General features: G+C 65.7%; 1 protein-coding gene across 3 annotated transcripts in view; it reads left to right on the top strand.

The window, feature by feature from the left end:
• Positions 1-19285, top strand: part of GALNT9 (polypeptide N-acetylgalactosaminyltransferase 9) — a 104823-nt gene extending 85538 nt beyond the window's left edge. For all 3 annotated transcript variants that reach the window (XM_058691554.1, XM_058691553.1, XM_058691555.1), the window contains 5 exons: positions 9559-9744; positions 12543-12680; positions 13636-13731; positions 16318-16485; positions 18545-19285. In XM_058691554.1, the coding sequence (XP_058547537.1) occupies positions 9559-9744; positions 12543-12680; positions 13636-13731; positions 16318-16485; positions 18545-18691 (735 nt within the window). In that variant the 3' untranslated portion in view covers positions 18692-19285. The remainder of the gene's footprint in view (positions 1-9558; positions 9745-12542; positions 12681-13635; positions 13732-16317; positions 16486-18544) is intronic.
• The last annotated feature ends 2193 nt before the right edge of the window (positions 19286-21478 follow it).

The following is a 21478-nucleotide window of genomic DNA, read 5'->3' as shown; positions in this document are numbered from 1 at the left end:
AGGAAGCAGGCCTCCAGGCGGGGGGACGCCCCTGTCCTCTTGAACATGTTTGTGGAAAAGCCCCACTGCTCACATGGGGTCTCTGGAAGACCCCTCGAGACTTGTGTGCATTGGCCAGGCCTCTCTCCGAGCCTCAGTTTCCCCATCTGTCACAGGCGTGATGTGACCCTAACTCAGGGCCGGGGGGCTTTGTGCCTGACACAACAGACAGGCAGTGAGCGCCCGTGTTTGTGCAGGCGTTTCGGAACACCCTCTCCTCTCCTGCGTAAAAGCAGCTTTTATCAGAGAAAACGCCGGGGTGGGCAAACCGGACCGCAGTCCGGGTGATTCTCGTCGGAGCCGCGTCGCACACGTGGGAGCATCGTCCCCACGTGTCCTCGCACACCCGTGACGTGGCCCCGTGCCTTGCACTAGCGGGGGGCGTTCCCGGGGCCGTCCTCCGCGGCCGCGGGTCAGGACGGCGCCCACCGGGCTTCACGCCCCCGTCCGCGGCCGCCGGCTCGCCGCTCTGTGCCACACGCTGGTCCGTGTCCCCGTGTGCGCCTTCCGGTCGCGGTTTCCTCCGGAGGACTGTCTAGAGGTGGACCTGCTGAGCCAGACGGACTTCGTGTTTCTGTGGCTTTGGTAGAACTTGCCAGATCTCCCTCCCTGCGCCCCGCTGCTCCGCATGTGTGCGAGTGCGTGTGTCTGCGTGTGACCTCTCACCAGCGGTGCGTGCGAGAGACAGCTGCCCAGGGCTTACGGGGCCCCGGGATCTGAGTGAGTGATTTTTACCTGTGGCAAACGAGGCAGACACGGAGGGAGCGTCTGTGTTGACTGACTGTGCGTCTTTTCAGTTGCTAACGAGCACGGACGCTCGGCCGCTGCCCGTTTTTTCCACGGCGTTCCTGGTCTTCCAGCTGGTCTTAACCTGCACCGTGTGATGCAGACGCGGCCCCTCGCAGACAGGACGTTCGTGAGCACGCCTGTCCCCCTTCGTCTCTGGCCCGTCCGAGAAGCTGTCTGACCGCAGCTGCTTCTGACACGTTTCCACAGCAAAGGCTTGAATCCCTGAGGGATGGATCTTCGTCATCTTTCTTGTTTTGTTTTAACACGGCAGACCGCGGCTCCTCACCCCCCCCCCCAACGCCTCCGCCCTTGACCGCTGGCGGGAAGGCCGCCCCCCCACGTCGGGGTGCTGCCGGGCGCGCACAGGCCCCCCCACTTCCCGTCCCTTCGCCGCTGGGCCGCGCCTCCTGGGTGCCCCGCTCAGTCACGTCCCCGTGAGGGACCAGTGTCTCCGGCCGTGTCCAGACAGCGACCCAGGCCACTTCCGTAGCTGTGGTTTCTCATCTCCGCGACCGCGTGTCGTGTCTCCGCGTGTTCCGCTTCTCACACGTGGCTGTTCTGTGACCGTTGGCCGTAACTCGTAACCTCCTCTCCTCTCCCGATGGACGCTCTCCCTCCTTCCTTCGGCTCCGACAGTCCTCGTGGTCAGTCCTCCCCGTCTGCTTACGACCTTCCCGCCCGTTCTCTCTCTTTCCCGAAGTCCCGTCTTGGGTTGGTAGGTGACTCTTCCGGAACTGGATTTTCCGCGTGTGCGCCGTACATTTGTGTGGAGATCTCTCTTTCGCGGGAACGGCACCTTCGCGCTCACTCGTCCCTGGACGGGAGTCGCAGATTTCTGCGTGCCTGCCCCCACCCCCACCCCAGGCCTCCGCTCAAAACTGGGTGGCTGGGGTTTCGTCCCAAGACTCCCCCCGTCACACGGTCGCCGGCTCCGGTCTCTGCTTCGTCTCTCACCGTGTCTGGCTGCATCCCGGGGGGCAGTCGGAGCCGGTGTGTCAGCTTCCGCTCACAGTTGGGGCGCCCGGCCCGGCCCCAGGCCCCACACCCGGTCCCCGGCCCTCCGGGAGGCTCAGGGTCCTGTCCCTGTGGCGCCAGCCCCACTCCGGCCGGCGGGCTTCTGCTCCTTCTGAGCGGTGGGGAGCTAACTGTGGTTTTCCACGGATGCTTTTAACTCCTAAGCAGCCTACCCACCATTTCCGCGTGTCCAGAGCGGACAGGGAAGAGTCCCACGTCCGTGGTATTGACCAGAGCCCTCCATCACTTCGTCCAGCTGCAGGGGGCTTGGCGCGCGGGGGCCATCACCTAAGAGGTATAGCCTCACCTCCGCTCGAGGACAGGAAGTGCAGGACCACACAGCCGCAGCCTCGGGTGGCGTCCGAGGGACGGGGCTACTGGGCCACACGGTGACACCAAGTGTGCAAGGTGGTCAGAGGGCGGAGGCGGGCACAGAGGCCTCGCGCACTTCGCGCAGCCGCCCCCGGACCCCGGCACACGTCGGGACCCCCCGGAGGGCTTGTTAAAGTACAGGTCGCGGGGCTGGCCCCAGAGCCTCTGACTCCGCAGGTCAGGTCTGGAGCCGACGGCCACCTGCATTTCTGGGGCGCCCCAGGTGACGCTGCTGCTGGTCCTGTGACCACACTTTGAGAACCACTCGTTTAGAAGGAAGGAAGCTATTTTTTCTCTCTTGTTTGTTTGAGGCGTTCGACACGTTCACGGAAACAAGCGGCAGGAGCTTGGAACGAAAGCCCCACTCGGAGTGTCTGTGGGTCTGACGCAGGGAACGGAGCGGGGAAGCAGCTGTTTGAAAGCATATGTGTGTGTGCACAGACCGTCCCAGGGAGAGACGTTTGCTTGTCAGAAATGCATGCGTTGAGCCCAGCTGAGCCCTGGGAGATGCCTTTCCAAAGCTAAACCCAGTCTGTTCTGCCCCTGGAGCTGGATCGTTCCTGCAGAGCGAGGGGTTCGTGGGACAAGAGAGAGGCAGCAGCACTGGACCCGGGCTGGCGTTGGAGGGGGGGGGGCACCGAGCTGATTGTAAATCTTGTAAAGTAGGTTCAGATGCGAAATCTCTAAAAGTCCTACGCCCAGTTGTCTCCTGAGTGACTACAAGTGGTTGCTTGTTCAAGGGGGAAATTGTGCGCTGCCCGAAAGGAAGACGGTGGCCGGGCACCTGCTGGGTTTGCACCAGGTGAGATGGCCTGTGAGGCTGGGTCTCAGCTGAGCCTCTGGGGCTTCCAGCCTCTTGTCTGAAGGCCTCAGCGAGGAGGCCAGGCGTGGACATCTCGTTCTGACCCCCTTGTCTTAGAAAGAGAGCTCTGCATAGTGCCTGGATAGTCAGGCTGGTTGTAGAGACTGATGCAGATGGACGGGTGGGGGATGGGTGGACAGACAGGTGGACTGACGGGTGGATGGACGGACGGATGGATGGACGGACAGGTGGGTGGGTGGATGGATGGAAGGATGGAGAGATGGATGGATGAGTGTGTAGGTGGGTGAGTAGATGGATGGATGAAGGGAGGGATGGGTGGATGGACAGATGGACAGACGGATGGATGGAGGGAGGGATGGACAGACGGATGGATGGATGGAGGGAGGGAGGGATGGGTGGATGGGTGTACAGGTGGATGGATGGATGGATGGATGGAGGGATGGATGGAGAGTTGGATGGATGAGTGTATAGGTGGGTGAATGGATGGATGGAGGGAGGGAGAGAGGGAGGGGTGGACGGGTGGATGGGTGTTCAGGTGGGTGGGTGGGTGGATGCATGGGAGGGCAGGTGAACAAATGGATGGGGATGGCCAGGTGGGTGGGGAAGGGTGTCTCCTTAGGTGGGCTTATCGAACAGTCTCAGTCAAGGCGGCTACTAAAGAAACAGTGTCACCGGGAGCTGAGGACCGTGCTCAGAAAGTCCTTCCTGCCTGAAGTCACATCAGAGAGCCCGGGAACGCATTCCACGGAGCCTTAATTTACACACTGACTGCGTCTGCACGCACGGGAATGCCACCCAGAGCAAGGAATTATTTTGTCCCTGGAAGCCTGTGCTGTGCCACCCGCAAATCCCACGAGTAAGAGATGAGGACCCTGGACAGGTCGCGGATGAAACCTCGTTACCTCTGTTCTGCCAAAGTGGCTGGAAGACGTGGGCCCCGTCGGGCCTGCAAGGCCCAGGGCATCTGTGCAGCATTTTCTCCCGAGTGTGCTTCTCGTGGGCTGGACCAGAGAGCCAGGCGAGGACGCCCCAGGGGTGGGCCCCTCCACGGCCCACGTCTTCACCCTCAAAGCAGCACACTCTGATTTTGCAAGAGGCTGGAACCTTCCTCACCCCAGCTGTGGGACGACAGTGGGGCCTGTGTGAGGCGACCGCCTGAGGAACGGGCCTGAGGCCCCGCTGTCTGAGCCCCCGGCCGGCTGCCGGCCTTCGGGTGTGGTAAGGCCGGCAGGTCAGGGCCCGGCTGCCTCTGAGGAGAGGGTGTTCCTCGGGGTCCCAGAGGTGGGGCAGCCAGGCCATGGGGGGCATTCGGGGCCAGGAGGCCAGAGTGCAGGAGGCTGGGCCGGAGGCTGTCCTGGGCCGGGTGGTTTGCACGCCAAGGGAGCCCCTCAGGCAGGCTGTCTGCTGCCCCTGGGAATCGGCTAGTCCAGGAGGACGGTCCCTCCACCCTGAGGACAGTAAGGCCCAGGAGTCACGTCATCAGACACAGAAAACCAGCAGGCAAGGTTCACACACAGGCCTGGCTTTTCCCTCCACAGCAACAGAATCAGGGACCGGTCTCCCCACCCGCCTCGTCCACGCGGCGCAGGACCGGCCCCCTTCTGAACGAGCCTGTCACGGCCACGAACATCTGAGCACTCCAGAATCAACCCCCTCTTCCCCACACCCCGTTGGAGCAGCCCTCCCTTCTGAACAGTCCTGGGACCGGTGTGTCCCCAGCCCCACCCACGGCCCGGCCTGTCCCTGAACTTCGGGGCTGCTGGGCTGGCCTGGTTTCGGGGCCAGCATCTGTTTGAAGGGGTCGGGAGTGCCCAAGCCGTGGGTGGGAGCGTGGCCGACACAGTGGCCGCCCCGCCCCCCACCCCGCCCACGCCGATCTCCGCAAGGTGCTTCTCAGACGTTGTGATGCAGACACTGATGAAGGAGAGCCCGACCGTCCACACTGCTCGTGGCCCAGGCCATGCTGAGCACCCAGGAGCCACGTGTGCTCTGCCTGTCTCGACCCCGGGCAGTCCTCCGTGGACGCCCTCCATGGACGCCCTCCATGGGCCCCCTCCCGCTGTACCCCAGCCGTCCAGCGTGGCCAAAGCTGGCCACGGGGGCCTCTCCGCCTGCAACCGACGTTTTCGGTGGGTCTTCCCAGGGAGGTGGTGAGGCCCGCGGGGTGAACTGTGAGTCAGGGGCCCCCACTCCCCCACGGAGGCCACAGCGATGCTGCGTGGAGCTGACACAGAAAGCCTTGAGAGCACACGGGTCTGCGGGGGGCCTCCGGATGCGTCGGCACGGGGCTCCCGCCCCGCCTGGAGAGCGGAGGCCCCGTGGCCTCCGGAGTGGCCTCGCCACGGGGCAGGAGGGCGGCCCCGTGGAACCGCGGCCCGTTCCATCAGGGGGCTGTCACAGACGGGAGGGACTGAGGGCTGAGCATGCACGTGTGCACGTGGGCGTGCGTGGCGTAGTGGACGGGCGTGAGGCCCCCGAGACTCTGACCGAGAGCACAGGGCAGGTGACAGCCGCTCTCCGGAGGCGGTGCTCCTCGTGCTGGGCCGACGGCCTCACTGCACGGGGACAGCTCAGCGCGGGTGAAGGTGGGCGGGCTGGCCGAGAAGCCTAGGGCCCTGAGGGCTGGGGCCGCGCTCCTGGCACCTCGAATGAGCTCAGGGTCCAGAGGGCGTCTCCGGAAACTGCTGTGGGGCACGCTCCTCTCCCGCAGCCGCGTGGACGCGGGCGAAGCCCCCGGAGGTGACTGTGCTCGGGGGGCGAGGAGGCACCGGGGAATCGCGCAGGCGGCTCCTGGCTTCCCAACGTTCTGAGAGCGCCGGCCCACGGCAGACGTGGCGGCCAGGCCGCGGCGGGTCTCAGTCCCAGCCCCGCAGGCCCACGGTGCGCCGCCACGGCGGGGACGGTCCGTCCGCTCCACGGTGACCACGCGCCCTCTGGCACCGGCAGGACGTCCGAGGAGCTGGGATCCAGGGGGTTGAGGTCCCCCCGCCCCGCGCTCCTTCCCTCTGCACGGCTGCCTGCCGACCTGACGCCTGGTCCCCCCTTTGCGTCTGCTGTTCTGTGTGGGGGGCAGTTGATGGGGTTGACGGAGATAATTACCGGTTGAGGCACAGGCGGGTGTGACTCAGATCCGTGGCGCCTCCGGGCTGAGAGGGGTTCACGCAACAGCCCAGGCTGCCTGCGCACCACGAGCCGGCCGCGTGACCCCGGGCCCGTCTCCTGACCTCTCGGTGCCTCCGCCCCTGTTTCCACCGGAATTAACCCTGCGCCGCACTGACACGGGGTCGTTGGGCTTTCTGTCCTCCCGGCACCACCTAGTCCAGCCTCCTCAGTCAGGAACACAGCGACAGGATCCCCACCAACAGAGGCTTGAGCAGATGGGGGGCTCCGCCTCTCTCACGAAGCACGGAGCTGACGGCTCTAACTTTCCGCCGGCCGGCCGGCCCTGCTGTATAGACCCTGAGCCTCACGATGGTTGCCTCCCGGCCACAGAGTGGCTGCCACTCCTCCAGACCTCACGTCCGTATCCAGAAAGAAGGGCAAAGGGCCCTGCAGCTGAGTCTGTTTCTTTTTTTTCTAATCAGGGTAAGCCGTAGCTTTCCTACAAGCCCCACCCCAAGACCTCTGCTCTCGTCTCGATGGCCAGAACTGTCTGGCACGGCCTCCCCTAGCTACAGGGGAGTGGGAAAGTGGGGTCCATGATGTCACCGGAGCCTTGGCCCCGTCACCTCCACGTAGAAGTGCCCCCGCCGGCCCTACCTGGCTCCTGCCCCGCACAGCAGCTGTCCATCCGGTGACGCCCAGAACCCCGGGCGAGCTCACCTGCCTACTTCCTGTCGCTGTGTCCTGGTTTGGGGGCGTGGGCGAGGCTCCCGGGGGGGTTTCACCCCCCACGGCGGCCTTCGCTGCCTCCACTCGGCACAGGGGAGCGTGTCATTCGCTGGGGCCTGCAGGCGATGTCCCCGGGGGTGTTTGTGGGGGAGGCGGACGGCCCCTCGGTGCAGCCCTCTCTCGCACGCACACCTACCGGTGTGACGGGCGCGCAGGCCTCCGACAAGAGCAAGGCGACCGCGTGCTTCGTCGTCCACCGGGACGCCCTCGAGGGTTGCCGTGGGCCAGGACGCCAGGTCAGCGGGCGTGAACGGGGCCTGTCCTGGGCAGCAGGTGTTGACTAGGGTTTGCTGCGTTGCCCCCGCGTGCAGCCGCCCCTCGCAGCTGCATCAGGTACCTCGCGGCTGGGAGCCTCCCTTCGGACTCTGCGGCTTAGGAGCCATTTCCTTAGCCCGCGAAGCTGTGGGCCGACCACGCCCTCTCCGGAGGGCCGGCCCCGGCTCGTCCTCGTGGCGATGGCCAGGGCACAGGGAGCTGAGGCCCGAGCAGGGTGTCCTGGGGCCCGAGCTGGGACCCGGCGCTCGGCCGCTCCGCCCCCCTCTGGTGTGTGCAAATCACGCACCCGGGGGCTCGGGCGACGGTCTCCGCCCTCGGTGGGGTCGTCGGCGGCTCCAGTGCAGAGAAGAGATTTGACGGCCGGGCTCCGGGATGGGGGGTGTGCGCCAGCACGCCGACGTGGGTGAGGCCTGGTCGGTGGGCGTTTGTCCTTTCCTCCACCGTTGGGGTGCTTGCAGAGCGAGTGGGGATGTCCCCCCTCCACCCCGAAATCCCTGAGCCCACGTGCGGTTGGGATGCCAGGCAGGCGTGTGCCTACGCGTCCAGCGGCTTGGGGAAGGTTGCAGATGCCCCCTTAACCTCAGGCACCTGCGGCCCTCGCCCCCCAACCCTGAGCACCCTGTGGGGCCCAGCCCGGAGGACGGGGAGAATGACCCCAGCTCCCGCCGTCCGGAAACGCTCTCGCCTTTCTGAGCGGAGGAGACAGACCGTGGCCGAATGTTGCCCAGGAAAGACGGGGGTCCGAAGGGGCCCTGAGCTCGCCCACAAAGCCCCGCGTACGACAGTCTGTGTCCAGCCGCCCTCACGTAACTAAGGCTTGAGGCCACTGAACCAGACTGAGCGGGCCTTTCCCGCCATCCTGTCCTGCGGCCGCGCCATCCAAGGTGGCCGCACCAGCCGCACACGTTTCAAGGGCTCAGTGGCCGGGCGCAGCCGTGGCTCACCTTTCGGCGGTCCAGATCTAGAACACGCCCGTCCCCGCAGAAAGTTCTGCTGGGCAGGTCTGGCGGTTGCTAACAGATTCCTGAACGTGAATTCATTCATCCATCGAACAGCCTGCGCTGAGCGCTGACCACGCGCCTGTTTTGTTCTGAGTGCAGCGGGTGGGGCCGTGGTCCCGGAGCGCAGGCCGCAGAGGGACAGACAGACCAGGGGTGACGGGACCAAGGGGCTGCAGCGTCACATCAGAGAGTGAGGAGGGGACCACAAAGAGGAGGCATCTGAGCACAGGCTTTCGGGCAGGGGCAAAGACCCTGGGGCCGTGGGGAGAGCAGTGGAGAGACAGGTGGGGGCAGGGAGCCCCAGGAGCACCAGGGGCCAGCTGAGGCACGGAGGCTCCTCCAAGATGCACAGTGATGGCGGCTGCAGAAGGCCCGGGGGGGGGGGGGGGGGGGACGGATCACGGCACCGTCCCTGCAGGTCCGCCAGGCTCCCACTGTGGCGCTTCCGTGTTTGCCTTCTGGAACATTCCTGGCTCAGCAGGCGTCCAGCTGCCTCCCCAGCCTCCCTGCTGCCCTGTAGCCTCCCAGGACCAGGCGCTGGGGGCAGGGTCCCCACCGTCAGCGTGAAGGAGCTGGCTCTGTCCGCTGGGCTCTGTGCAGCGGGCAGAGCGTGGGTCCCCCGCGGGCTAGGAGCCCAGCAGGGGGAGACTGTTGGCCGCGTGCTGGGAACCCGTGAGGAACCCCCAGCCTCCCCCCACACACAGGACGTCCCACCTGCCCGGACATGACTTGTTGCAGCCGTGTGGGGTGTCAGGAGGGGGACCCTCAGCTGCGAGATGTCCCCCCTCCTTCCCCTGCTTTCTGAAGGCAAAGTCGGGCAGGGGAGGAGGCAGGGATCCCCCATCACCTTCTCCAAACGAGGGCTCGGCTCTGTAGTGAGTGAGCGGCAGCCCCAAGAGGGTGTCTGGATGGTCAGGCTGTGCACTGAGACAGACGAGGAGAGGACGGTGCGCCCGCGGGTCAGGGTCTTTGGGGACAGTTAGGGACTTCAGGGAGTCCTGCGCTCCGGGAAGCAGCTGTAAGACGCTTTCTTTGGCCGAGACCGGGTGCGTCTGGGGTGCTTGAGGCAGCGTCTGCGAGGCCAGCACCGCGGATCGAGGGTATCTGGATGGTTGGCCTGCTCTTTCCAGACTGGATTGCGGGCTTGTTCCTCTGGCGGGGGGGCAGCGGCTGGTGTTGAAGCCCCCAGGGCCAGGCCCCCCCCCCACCCCCGCACGGAGCAAGCACAGGGCAGGGGGGCAGGGGGCAGGAGAGACGAATGTCGTGGGAGACCCAGAAGGGGAGGCCGTCTCCCCGGAGCGGGCTCTGGAGCGTGGTCCCGGGCCCGCGGGCGGCCGTGCTGTGTCCCCACAGGTGTGGCAGTGTGGCGGCAGCATGGAGGTGCTCCCCTGCTCCCGCGTGGCCCACATCGAGCGCAGCAAGAAGCCCTACAACAACGACATCGACTACTACGCCAAGCGCAACGCCCTGCGGGCAGCGGAGGTGTGGATGGACAGCTTCAAGTCCCACGTGTACATGGCCTGGAACATCCCCATGACCGTAAGCCGGGGCGCGACGGGGCGGGGGGGGGGCCGGCGGCTGCGAGCGAGCCTCGCCGCGCCCTTTGGTGATGCCGGCAAGGACCCGGGGCCCACGTGCAGACGCACAAGCACGGGGTCTCGCCGGACGCGGGCTCTGGCAGCGCGCGCAGCCCCGGCTCGCCGCCCGCCCCACTGCACCCTGCATGCCGTTTGCTTGTGCTTTCTCGTGGCCAGTTACACGCGGTATAGGGTCTGCATTGCGGCCTTTTGTTTATGACTATTTCTGAGAGAGAGACAGATCGTGAGCGGGGGAGGGGCAGAGAGAGGGAGAGAGGGAGACACAGAATCCGAAACAGGTTCCAGGCTCCGAGCGGTCAGCACAGAGCCCGAGGCGGGGCTCGGACCCACGAACTGTGAGATCATGACCTGAGCCGAGGTCGGACGCTGAACCGACTGAGCCACCCAGGTGTCCCTACTCTTCCTTTTTTTTTAGTGTTTATTTTTGAGAGAGAGAGAGAGACAGAGCATGAGCGGGGGAGGGTCAGAGAGAGAGAAGGACACACAGAATCCCAAGCAGGCGCCAGGCTCCGAGCCGTTAGCACAGAGCCCGACACGGGGCTCGAACTCAGAAACCGCGAGATCATGACCTGAGCCGAAGTCTCATCAGACGCTCAACCGCCTGAGCCACCCAGGCGCCCCTCCATTTTAGCCCTTTTAAACCACGCAGTTCTGGGGCCTTGCACACACCCACAGTGCCGCACGACCACCCACCTGCCTAGTCCCCCAAAAAATCACGGAACCCGGTAGGCAGCTAATCCCCGTCTGCCGCCCCCCAGCCCTCAGCACCCGGCCGTCTGCTCTGTCCCGGGATTTACCTGTTCCGGACGCTTCCTTCCCGTAAATGGGGCTCATGGCACTTCTCCTCTTGTGTCTGGCTCCTTGCACGGAGCACCATGTTCTCAGGTCCGTCCACGTGTGGCGGGTGTCAGGGTATCAGTGCTTCCTTTCCGTGGCCGGGTCACGTTCCACATATGGATGGACCACGGTTGGTTTAGCCGTCCTTCTGTCCACGGACACCGTCCACGGATACCTGGGTTGCTTCCTGTCTCTTTGGTCCTTGCAGTTTCGACCCACATCTAGTTAGGGGTTGCTGTTTGTTTTTACTTTGTGGTCAACCGAGTCCCGTAAATAGCCTGTATTCTGGCTTCTCTTGAAAACCCAGAAGACCCGGTTCCCCGGCCTCTGTGACAGTAATGAGGGTGGGTACCCAGCAGAGGCTGCCCCTCACGTGGGGCGATGTCTAGGCCGCCGGTCCTGGCGCATCGGCTGTGGAACCAGCCTTCACTCGCGTGTGGCTTCCCCGGCCACCGGAGGGTGCGAGGCTGGGCGCCCTGGGGACACCCGTCCCGGACACGGCTTTGTGAAAAACACACCGTAAGCGCCATATCTCGAGTCATGAGCCTGCACCCACGTATACACGTGTGTGTGTGATTATCTGCCCACGTGTAGAACGCCCGCTACGTAACACGAGTTGCAGAAACACCACCGATCTCTGAGACGTGCATTTCTCACTGCCACCAGCTAACCTCCCAAACCAACAGGGCGTGCCCAGAGTCTGGGTGACGCTGCTGGAGGGCCAGGGTGGGCCACCTGCTCACAAGGCCGCTGTCCCAGGCGGGGACGGGGGTGGGGGGCACGGAGGCTCCTCGAGCGGTAGTTTCCAGCCACGTGAGCGACACCATGGAAACACACACACGTTTATCAGAGATGGAAGGAGGGCACACAGTTCCTTATGAACCCTCATATTCCACCAAGGGACCCCATTCAGGAAACCACCCCATCACCCCTCAAAAGGGAACCTGGGCGTTGTCACCATGGGGCCTGCAGGCCACGTGAGTGCGGGGTCCACGGCTCCGGACCAGAGGCTGGCAGATGCCCTCCCCTGTCTCATTGTAGCCCCGCGCTCCCCGCCCCCTGCCCGGACTCACCTGCTGCTCGTGTGAAGGCTGTGAGGGGCTCCTCTGTGGCCACGGCCACCACGTGGAGGAGGGAGAGGGGCTCTCCCTGGGCAGCGACCTCCCCGCCGGGCTTGGCTGGCATTGGAGCCCCGGGCACCCTGGCCTGGGAAGGCACTCTCCCAGACCCACTCACAGAGGGCTCGGTGCCTGTCACGGTGTCGGGGGCCCCAAGGCCACCCTCAGCTTCGACGTTCGGCCAGAAGGACCCAGAACTCCAAAAAGCTGTGCTGCTCAGCCTATGGTTTCTTACAGCGAGAGAACACAGAGTCCCAGGCAGGGCTCGTGTAGACAGCACATACCTCTCCCAGCCACGCCGTGTGGCGGTATGCATGGCGGGTCAACAACCAGGGACACCAACCCAAGCCTGGGGCTTGTCCATGCAGGAGCCAGCCTCCACATGCCTGACCGTAGTCCGTAGGTCACACTGATACCCCACCACGGCCCAAAGCCCCACAGAGATCGCCCTGCGGCATAGACTCTCGGGCCCAAACCCCAGGCAGACGCTCGGTGACAGGCGGGATGATCCGAGGGCTCAGAGGTCGTCTCGCAGGGGGCGGGCGTGGGGGCCGTGGGGACGAGCCAGCGCACGGCCTGTGGCCGTCTGTCAGGCCGGGGCTGGTCTCCAGCAGGCAGGACAGGCCAGGCCCTCCCCTTCGGGAACAGCCGGGCCAGCACGGGTCCTGGGAGGGCCGGGGGCCGCCGCCGGTCAAGCCCTGAGGGGTGGGGCTGCTCCCCTGTCTGTCACAGGCCGGGGGGCGGGGGGACGCGGCCAGCTCCCGCCTCGCTTCCCACCTTGCAGAACCCAGGGGTGGACTTCGGGGACGTGTCTGAGCGGCTGGCGCTTCGCCAGAGGCTGAAATGCCGCAGCTTCAAGTGGTACCTAGAGAACGTGTACCCGGAGATGCGGACCTACAACGACACCCTCACGTACGGAGAGGTACCGCCTCCAGCTGGGGGGCCCCACGCGGGCGGGTCGGGCAGGCTCCCCGCCCGGACGCGCGCCCACGTGCCCGCCACCAGCCAGCACGGTGCCCAGACGGGTTCTCGTGCACGTGTGCGCGGAGCAGTGTCAGAGCCCAGACTCACGCGGGTACGCACGCGTACGGAAGCACACAGGGTAGACACGGGGGCACGTGCACACACGCACGTGTGCACAGACACATCCACACGTGTGTGTGGACACACATCCACGTGCACGAGCGCGGACCCCTGAGTGCATTAGCGTCTGCACACTCGTATGTGTACGTGCGCGAGACCTGAAAGGGTACGTTTGCACACAGTCTGGCTCACGTGCACACACAGCGAGCTACTGACACACCTTCCCTCGGGGGCACACGCCCAAAGGTGCCCGCCTGCGCTCACGGAGACGCACGATACTCGCTGACACAAAATGTCAGGCGAGCGGGTGCTCCCTGACCACGGAGATGTGCCGGCCGATGCATCCACACGCACGTAGCCGGGCTCGGATGCACAGAGCACGCACGTAAGTGCAAACAGAACACACACGTGGGTCCACGCGCCCGCCGCACGGGCCCTCGCCTGCACCAGCACACGCAGCTCTGTACAGCTGGCGAGAGGACGCCGTGTCCCCGTCCCGTCACCCTGGTCTGTGCTGGCGGGGAGGGCGGTCTCCCTTCAGTCGGGGCGTCTGCCGCTCCGGGGGGACCCGGGCCCCGTGTGGGAGGAGCGCGCGCCCTCTGACCCTGGGCTCGCGCTCAGTGCGCGGCGAGAAGGGTGCCCGGGTGGACGGTGCGGGCTGGCCTGTCTGTTCCTGGAGCTCACGTTCTCCGGCAGAGCAGACTTCTCTGCCCCTTGGGGAGGGGGGGGGCGGCCTCGCGCTGGCCTTTGGGACCCCCCAACAATGGGGTTTCTCCTTCGGTTTCTGGTTGTAGGTGAGAAACAGCAAAGCCAGTGGCTACTGCCTGGACCAGGGAGCGGAAGACGACGACCACGCGATCCTCTACCCCTGCCACGGGATGTCCTCTCAGGTGCGAGGGGCGGCTGCACCCCACGACGGGGGGAGGTGCGTGCAGGAGGGGCGGGTCGCGGCAGGCTGGGTCCAGGCTTCGGGCAGCGCGGAGACCCTCAGGGAACCCCCTGCCCCAGGTGCACCGAGACCAGGGCTTTTGGAGCCAAACAAGCCCTGGGCGAGTCACGTCACCTCCCTCGCCTCAGTTTCCCCATCCAGCAGATGGGACCCTAAAGGTACTTGACCTGTCGGGGCTGTTGTGCGGACCGCGGCGTGGGCAGAACCGGGGAGGTGTCACGGTCCCCACTGGTCCTTACCGGCTGAGCTCCTCCCACGTGATCTTCGGCCCGGGCTCCAGCCCGAATCACCTGGGGGGACTTAGCAACGTGCACACCGACGCCCAGCGCCCGGGCCGGCGGCACCAGGCGGCACAGGGGCAGGTCTGGGGATGCGGACGAGGCGGCCCCGGCGGAGAGCCCGGGGATTCTGGCCCCGAGGGGACCCGCTGCTGGCGAAGGCAGTGCTTCTGTTTGGTGCATGTTCCTGCTATTTCAGCCAGACCCCAGGGTGCTTTCCCCAAATGACCCTCAGCTCCCCCCCCGAAGGCACTCTCTGAGTCTGAGCCACGCTCTCGGACGTCGTCCGGGGGACCCTCGCGGTGACCCGTGCCGGCCTGGGCAGCGAGAAGCTGTCGTGTCCACGAGGCCCCCGGTGGTTCGTGGCGGGCTGTGGCACTGGAGCGGAGAGCGTGGGTGCCCCCGGCCGCCTCCTGCAGCTTCGTCACCCACCGGGAGGCAGGCGTGGCCTCCAGGAGGAAATCCGCCCGCTGGCCTGTTCTCCGGCTGGCGCCCGATGTGAGGGGCCACGTCCCGGTGGGCGTCTCTGAACACGCCCGACGAGGAGCCACCGGAGGGGATCAGTGGACCAAAGTTTTCCCCAGCAAGTCCTGCGGCATGAGAGGGGACACCATAAACGACGTGGCCCCCACGACCCTCCTGGCGGGGCTCACACATGCCGTTGGGCTCGCACAGCACCAGCCAGGCCATGGCGGGGCTGCAGGATCCCCTTCTGGGGCGGCGCTCGCCCGGCCGTCAGCTCAGGAGGACCTCGGAGCCTCCCCACGTGGCCTCTCCCCAGGCTGCTGGTTCCCAGGGCAAGCACCCCAGGAGAACAGGGGCGTCACGACCGTTTACACCCAGCCTCAGGAGTCAGACCGCACGTCCGTGGTGTCCACTCGCTCCCCAGAAAGAGCCAGGGAGACTTTAGGTCCCCACCCTTAACAGGAGGGGTCAAAGTCACAGCTACGGAGCGTGCGGGGCGGGAGACAGCATTACAGCTTGCGTTCCATAAGATTGTGCCGGAAAATACAGCCTTCGGGGGGGGGGGGGGCCGCAGTGCATTCAGGCGGTGCGTGTGCATGGGTGTGTGTACATGTGTGCATATGTGCGTGTGCATGCACGAGTGTGTGCGCGTACGTGTGTGCACGTGTGTTCATGGGTGCATCACATGTGTACGCGTGTGGGTGCGTGCATGTGCATGGGTGCGTGTGTGTACGTGTGTGCATATGTGCGTGTGCATGCACGAGCGCGGGTGTGTGCGTGTGTACATGTGTATGTGTGCATGTGTGTACACATGGGCGTGTGCACATGGTTGGGTGTGTGTGTACACGTGTGTGTATTCATGGGTGTGTCACGTGTGTGTACATGGGTGGGTGCGTGCATGCGTGCGCATGGGTGTGTGCGTATGTACACGTGTGTGCATGTGTGCATGTGCATGCATGAGTGTGTTGTGCACGTGTACGTGTGTGCATGTGTGTGTATTCATGGGTGCGTCACGTGTGTATGCGTGTGGGTGCGTGCGTGCATGCGTGTGCGTGTGTACACGTGTGTATATGCGTGTACATGCGTATACGTGGGTGTGTGTGTGCATGTGTGCACGTGCATGCATAGATGTGTGTGCGTTGTGCGTGTCCACACATGTGCCTGTATGTGCACGTGCTCACGCATGAGGGGGAAGAGACGGGGCAGGGAGGGGAGAGAGACGCAGCCGTAGCACCCGCTTGTTGACTGAGCGTGAGCTGCTTTTGAAGCACTTTTGTGTCGTGCCCCCTGGATCCTTCCGGTAGCCCAGCCAGGCAGGTGCTGTCACGACCTCCTGTGTACAGACGAGGACGCGGAGGCAGGGAGGTGACGTGACTTGCCCAAGGCCGCACGGCTGAGGAATGCCAGGCATCTATGAACTGGCTCCCGGCCTGAGGGTTTGGTTGTCACTTTCGTGGTGTTTGGCGAACAAGTGGGACCCAGGCGCACGTGAACTTGGGGCCGCTCCCCACGCGGAAGTGAACGTTCACCCCCTGGTGGTTCTGGGCAGATGGTGCGCCCTGAGGGCACGTGTGAGCTTCCCTCCTCTGGGCCGAGAGAGGGGCCCCGGGAAGCTGAGGGCCGAGCACAGTTCTGGAAGGGGGCCCGAGGCAGTCGTGCGGGGGGCGTGGGTGGAAGGAACGGGGCGGGGGGGGGGGGGGGCAGGGGAGCGGGGCGTCTGGCTCGTCCGGTGCCCGCCCCCCGCCTTCCCCGACACCCAGCCCGTCCCCGCGGTCCTCCCGCAGCTGGTGCGCTACAGCGCTGGGGGCTTGCTGCAGCTGGGCCCCCTGGGCTCCACCGCCTTCCTGCCCGACTCCAAGTGCCTGGTGGACGACGGCAGGAGCCGCGTGCCCGCCCTGAAAACGTGTGAGGACGTGGCCCGGCCAGCGCAGCGGCTGTGGGACTTCACCCAGGTCGGCAGGGCACTGGGCACCCCCCGGGGCCCGGGTGCGGGGGAGGAGCTGTGAGGGCACAGGGGTCCTGGATTGGCCACTCCCGGGTCCACGCCCCCTGGTGACCTACCTCTGGCCACACAGCCAGGGAGGGGCCCGCCGGTCTGGTCACAGCACTGTGGCTGCCCAAGCTCCCGCCTCCTCTGGCCTCCCGGAGGGTACGGGGTGTGACCGCCACCGGGAAGCCCTCAGGGCAGCTCCTGGCCAAGCGGGGCCAGGCTGGACTCCCTGCCGAAATCAGCCCCTGCTGGGCCCTGGCTTAGAATTTCCAGCCCCGAGAACATATGGGGCGGACGAGTCAGTGGCGGCCTCCCTGCCTGGTGCAGCAGCCTAGACTCCCGCCCCCCCCAGCCCCGGGGACCCCGGCCCAGGCCCCTCCCCGACAGCAGCCACCGGCTGGGATGCTGCCTGGCCCAGAACGACAGCCGCGGGCAGCTGGCCCCCAGGGGAGGGGCAGGAGGGGCAGGAGGGGGCCTCCCAGCCCCGGGCGGCTCTGGGCCGAATCCCGCTGGCACTTCTGTCCGGCTGCCTTCCACGGTGTGGCCCTCTCCCCAGCCCCTCCTGCCCTCTGTGCCCCCTGCTCCCCCTGCACCCCACATGCGTCCATCCAAACACCGCACGCCCTTCTCTGGCGTCCAGGTTTCCACCCACATCAGCCCAGGACTCGCCCTCTTGGGACTCGCTGGAGACCCCGCCTCCCTCCAGCCCTGCTGAGTGCCCCCGACCCCTCTCCCTCAAAGCCATTTGTGTCCTAAATCTCTGCCGTCTCCCCTGGCGGCTGAACGCCCCAGATGTGCATGCTCTCGAGTCTGAGGTCAGGTGCCGAGGGCCCTGGGGGCTCCTTCCTGCCTCTCCAGCCTCTCCTGGGCTTGTGGCCACACCTCTCTTCCCTTAGCCCGCTGTCTGGCCTCCCGGTCTCCAAACCTGTCCCCTGGTCGGTCGAGGGCACCCTGCTCTGGCTTCTCCTGTCTTCACCACTCACATCTGCTCGGACCCTCGGGCCACAGCGCCAGGTCCTGGGGGCAAGGGCCTGGTGCGTCTGACCTGTTTCTCTAGAACTCTCTGCCCTTGGTACTTGGTAGCCAGGCTCTGGGCCCGGGGAGCCACTCCCAGCCCCGCCACCGCCCTGCCCCGGGCTCTCCCACCTGACAGCAGGCATCTTCCAGGGGACATCCCTGGTCTCGTCCCCCACCCCAACCCCATACACTCCCTGCCTCCGCTCCCACCAGGCAGCCCTGTGACAAATAAACACCCTTGGCAGCCCTGCCCTGGGCCTCGGGGACTGGGACTTTCAGTGACCGGAGGGGCTGCAGGGGTGAGCTGTCACGGTTTCAGGGGCGGAGCCAGCAAGGGTCAGAGGTCCCCAGGAGGCTGGGTTTGGGGTCGGGATGGCGAGAAGGAGCTGTATGGAAAAGAGCGGAAAACACAGTGTACAATCCTGAGGTCCTCAGGCTTGGGCCGGGGTCCTTGATGTCTGGGAGACCAGAGGGCCTGTGTGGGTGACCTGTGGGCAGATTGGATATGCCAGGCAGTGGGGACGCACTTGGGGGAGCCCCCTGTCTCAGGGGCCCTGTCTCCATTGTGCTAGTCACTCCTTGGACCCCAGGAGCAAGGCAGGCAGGTGACACAGCTGATAGGGTGAAGATGCCTGAGGACAGAGGACCAGGAGGGGACAGAGGGACCAGGAGGGGACAGAGGGATGGGGGGGAACAGAGAGGTGGGGGGTCAGAGGGACCAGAGGGATTGGAGGTGGGGAGACAGAGGGAGCAGGAGGGGACAGAGGAGCAGGAGGGGACATAGAGGTGGAGGGGTCAGAGGGACCAGAGGGATTGGAGGCGGGGGGACAGAGGGACCAGGAGGGGACAGAGGAGCAGGAGGGGACAGAGGAATGGGAAACAGACCCCAGAGTCTTGGGTGGCCATGCAGTGACCTGTATGGGGCCGGTCAGCGCCCCACTCCCGAGGTGCTCTCAGGACGGGCCCCCTGGGCGTCCGTGCTGACCTGTCTTCCCTCCTGGCAGAGCGGCCCTATCGTGAGTCGAGACACAGGCAGGTGCCTGGAGGTGGAAATGTCCAAGGACGCCAACTTCGGGCTGCGGCTGGTGGTACAGAGATGCTCGGGGCAGAAGTGGACCATCAGGAGCTGGCTCAAGCGTGGGCGACACTGACCGCCAGCCCCGCCCTGTGCCCTCCCGGATGCAGACCCCGAGGACCCGGGGAGGGCGTCGGGCTGCCTGCTGGGCCGCGTCCCTGGGACCGCGGGGGCCCCCTGTGCACTCCGGAGGCAGGTGCCGGGGACCGGCCGGCCCAGCAGGAGCACAGACCCCGAAGCCAAGCCCACCTCGGAATCACGTGCCTTTTCTACGGTATTCCTGTCCAGGCCGCCGGGCCGGCCACCTCTTCTGCATGAAGCCCCCTGTACGTTCCCCCCGTCGCGGAAATAACCCCCGTGAGCTCCGTGGGTGGCCCAAGCTCCCGTCCCGGCCGGGAAGGACCGTGGCCTCCTCCCGTCTTCTGACCATCTAAGGAAAAGCCCAGAAGAGCAGAGCAGAGCCCTCTCCGAGGTTGGGGACGGGGGGCGGGGGGGGGGGGGGGCGGGGGGGACGCGGCTGCGGCCGTCCCGGCGACACCCCAGGCAGTGCTGACGAGGAGGCCGGTTGCCGCCCCGATCCAGCGCCGAGCGGGTCAAACAGGACAGAGCTGGTCTTGTCCTCCGGAGCTCTAGCGGCTGGGTCGTCCGGGGTCGGGGCCCCTGTTCCAGCGTCTCGCCCGGGGCCAGGCGCCTCCCCCCACCCCCCCCACCCCCCGCCTTGTTGCTCCAAGGCGGGGGTCAGCGAACTGCGACCCACAGCCCTGTGCCTGTTTTTATAAATAAAGTTTTATTGGCACACAGCCGCACCCACCTGCCTCTGTGTGGTCCGGCGCGACCCTCTCGCCCGGGGCCAGAGTTGAGCAGGAGCACGCGCCCCACGGGGCCGTCCCGGGGGCTCCGAGATGCCGTCTCTGGGCGGGCCGGCGCTTAAGGATTGCGGTGAACATCACAGGGCCCCGCCCGTCCCCGTCCCCCAGCAGAGCCACCGCCCGCTACGCCCAGCGGCAGGTGCGCCCGACACTAGCCGCTCCCCGGTATTACCAGTACCCCACACTAGCGCCCACATTCTGGGTGGAAGGCCTCAGTCGCCCAGCGGTGGGGACAGCTACCAGACCGACGCCCGCACAGCCCTCGCACTGCGGTCTCCCGGCACCTAGGGGTCTCCCCCGGGGCAGAAATTGTGGCTGTGTTGGAGACTTCCAACCCCCCCCCCGCCCCCCATTCCTGTAGAGCAGCCCGGAGCAGGGTTCCTGGACACCCGGGCTGCTTCACACAGGACTTAGCTGGTCCCGCCGAGCTGGGACCAGGCAGTCAGCCTTCCGGGGGGCGGGGAGCCCGGCCGCCCCTCCGGGGAAGGCGTCACAGCCGCTCCCCGCAGTGTCTTTCTGAAGCAGAAAGTTGTTCTGGGAGTGCCAGGGGGGCTCAGAGCCGTGAGACCACACTCGTCCACCTCTCAGGCTCTGAGTCTCTGACCTGCCCCCTGGGCACCCCCCACCCCAGCCCCGTCCTCCTCTGCTCCTTCCTTGGGTCCCGTCCCCTGCTTCCTGCCACTGTGGGAAGCCCTGGCCGGCCCCAACCTCCCCACTCTCCCCGGAGAACTCTACCAGCTCCCACCCAACTCCCCCAAGAGCCCCCTCTGTCTATCTCAGATCTTGCCCAAATTGTAAGACCATAACGGAGGCAAAAAGCCAGCAGTGAGCGAGACCTCAAGAGTCAGCCTCTAGGGGCGCCTGGGTGGCGCAGTCGGTTAAGCGTCCGACTTCAGCCAGGTCACGATCTCGCGGTCCGTGAGTTCGAGCCCCGCGTCAGGCTCTGGGCTGATGGCTCGGAGCCTGGAGCCTGTTTCCGATTCTGTGTCTCCCTCTCTCTCTGCCGCTCCCCCGTTCATGCTCTGTCTCTCTCAGTCCCAAAAAAAATAAATTAAAAAAATAAATAAATAAAATAAAAAAAAAGAGTCAGCCTCTAGCCAAAGACCTGAGCACACATCCAGAAGTTTCCCAACTGGAGGTGAAATGGTAGCAGCCCTTGGCGGGCAGAGCGAGCTAATTGCCTGTGCTTCGAAATAGAAAGTATCTCAGCTGAAACCTAGAAAACTCGCTGTTGCGTACCGTGCATTATCGAAACCGCCAATGTGAGGGTTTGCAGCCCACGGGACGCGGAAGGTGTCTCGACAAGCACCCCCCACACCCCGTCCTTGCGGGAGGCGGCGAGTTCTGATAGCGCGCTGTCGGGTCCTGGCTGGCCCCCAGCTCCTGCCTCGGCACGAGGACGAGGGTCGGCGGGGCCGAGCTGGGCCCACAGGCAGCGGGACCACGGCGGGGCGGGGCCCTTGGCCTACCGTAACCAAGATGGAGAGACCGCCTTCTCCATGGGGCAGGGCCGCGGAGCTCCCTCACCTCCATTCACTTCTGCCCCCACTGCCTGGTGAGAGCTGTGTCCCCCCCACCGAGGCCAGCCCCGAGGATCCCGGGGCCGGGGAGGGGGCTGACTGGACCCCGAGAGCCCCACCAGGTCACCGGCTGGGAGGAAGGAGGGCGGCCCCGCCGACCACCGCTGCTGTTACAGCCCATGCCCTGTGGGGGCGCTGTGGAGACGCTCCCGCACAGTTGTGCGGTCACAGCGTGGCCCTGGCTGTGGCCGTGGCCGTGGGCGTCCCCCCACCCCGTGCAGATCCCTGTGTGTTCTAACTCCCAGCGGCAGGTGCGCCCGAGTGCGGCTAGTCACTGGTGATGCATAGTCCCCCGGCCCCCACCGCCCCCCTGGACTCAGAAGGAGCTCTCGCACCATCCACGGGCTGCGCTGAAGTGAACGCAGTCCCCTGAGACCCTGACTTCTAGTTCACACTTCCTTTGCCTTAAAGCAC

Source organism: Neofelis nebulosa, chromosome 11 (assembly GCF_028018385.1).
Source record: "Neofelis nebulosa isolate mNeoNeb1 chromosome 11, mNeoNeb1.pri, whole genome shotgun sequence".
Taxonomy (NCBI): domain Eukaryota; kingdom Metazoa; phylum Chordata; class Mammalia; order Carnivora; family Felidae; genus Neofelis; species Neofelis nebulosa.
This window is presented reverse-complemented; position numbering and strand designations above follow the sequence as displayed.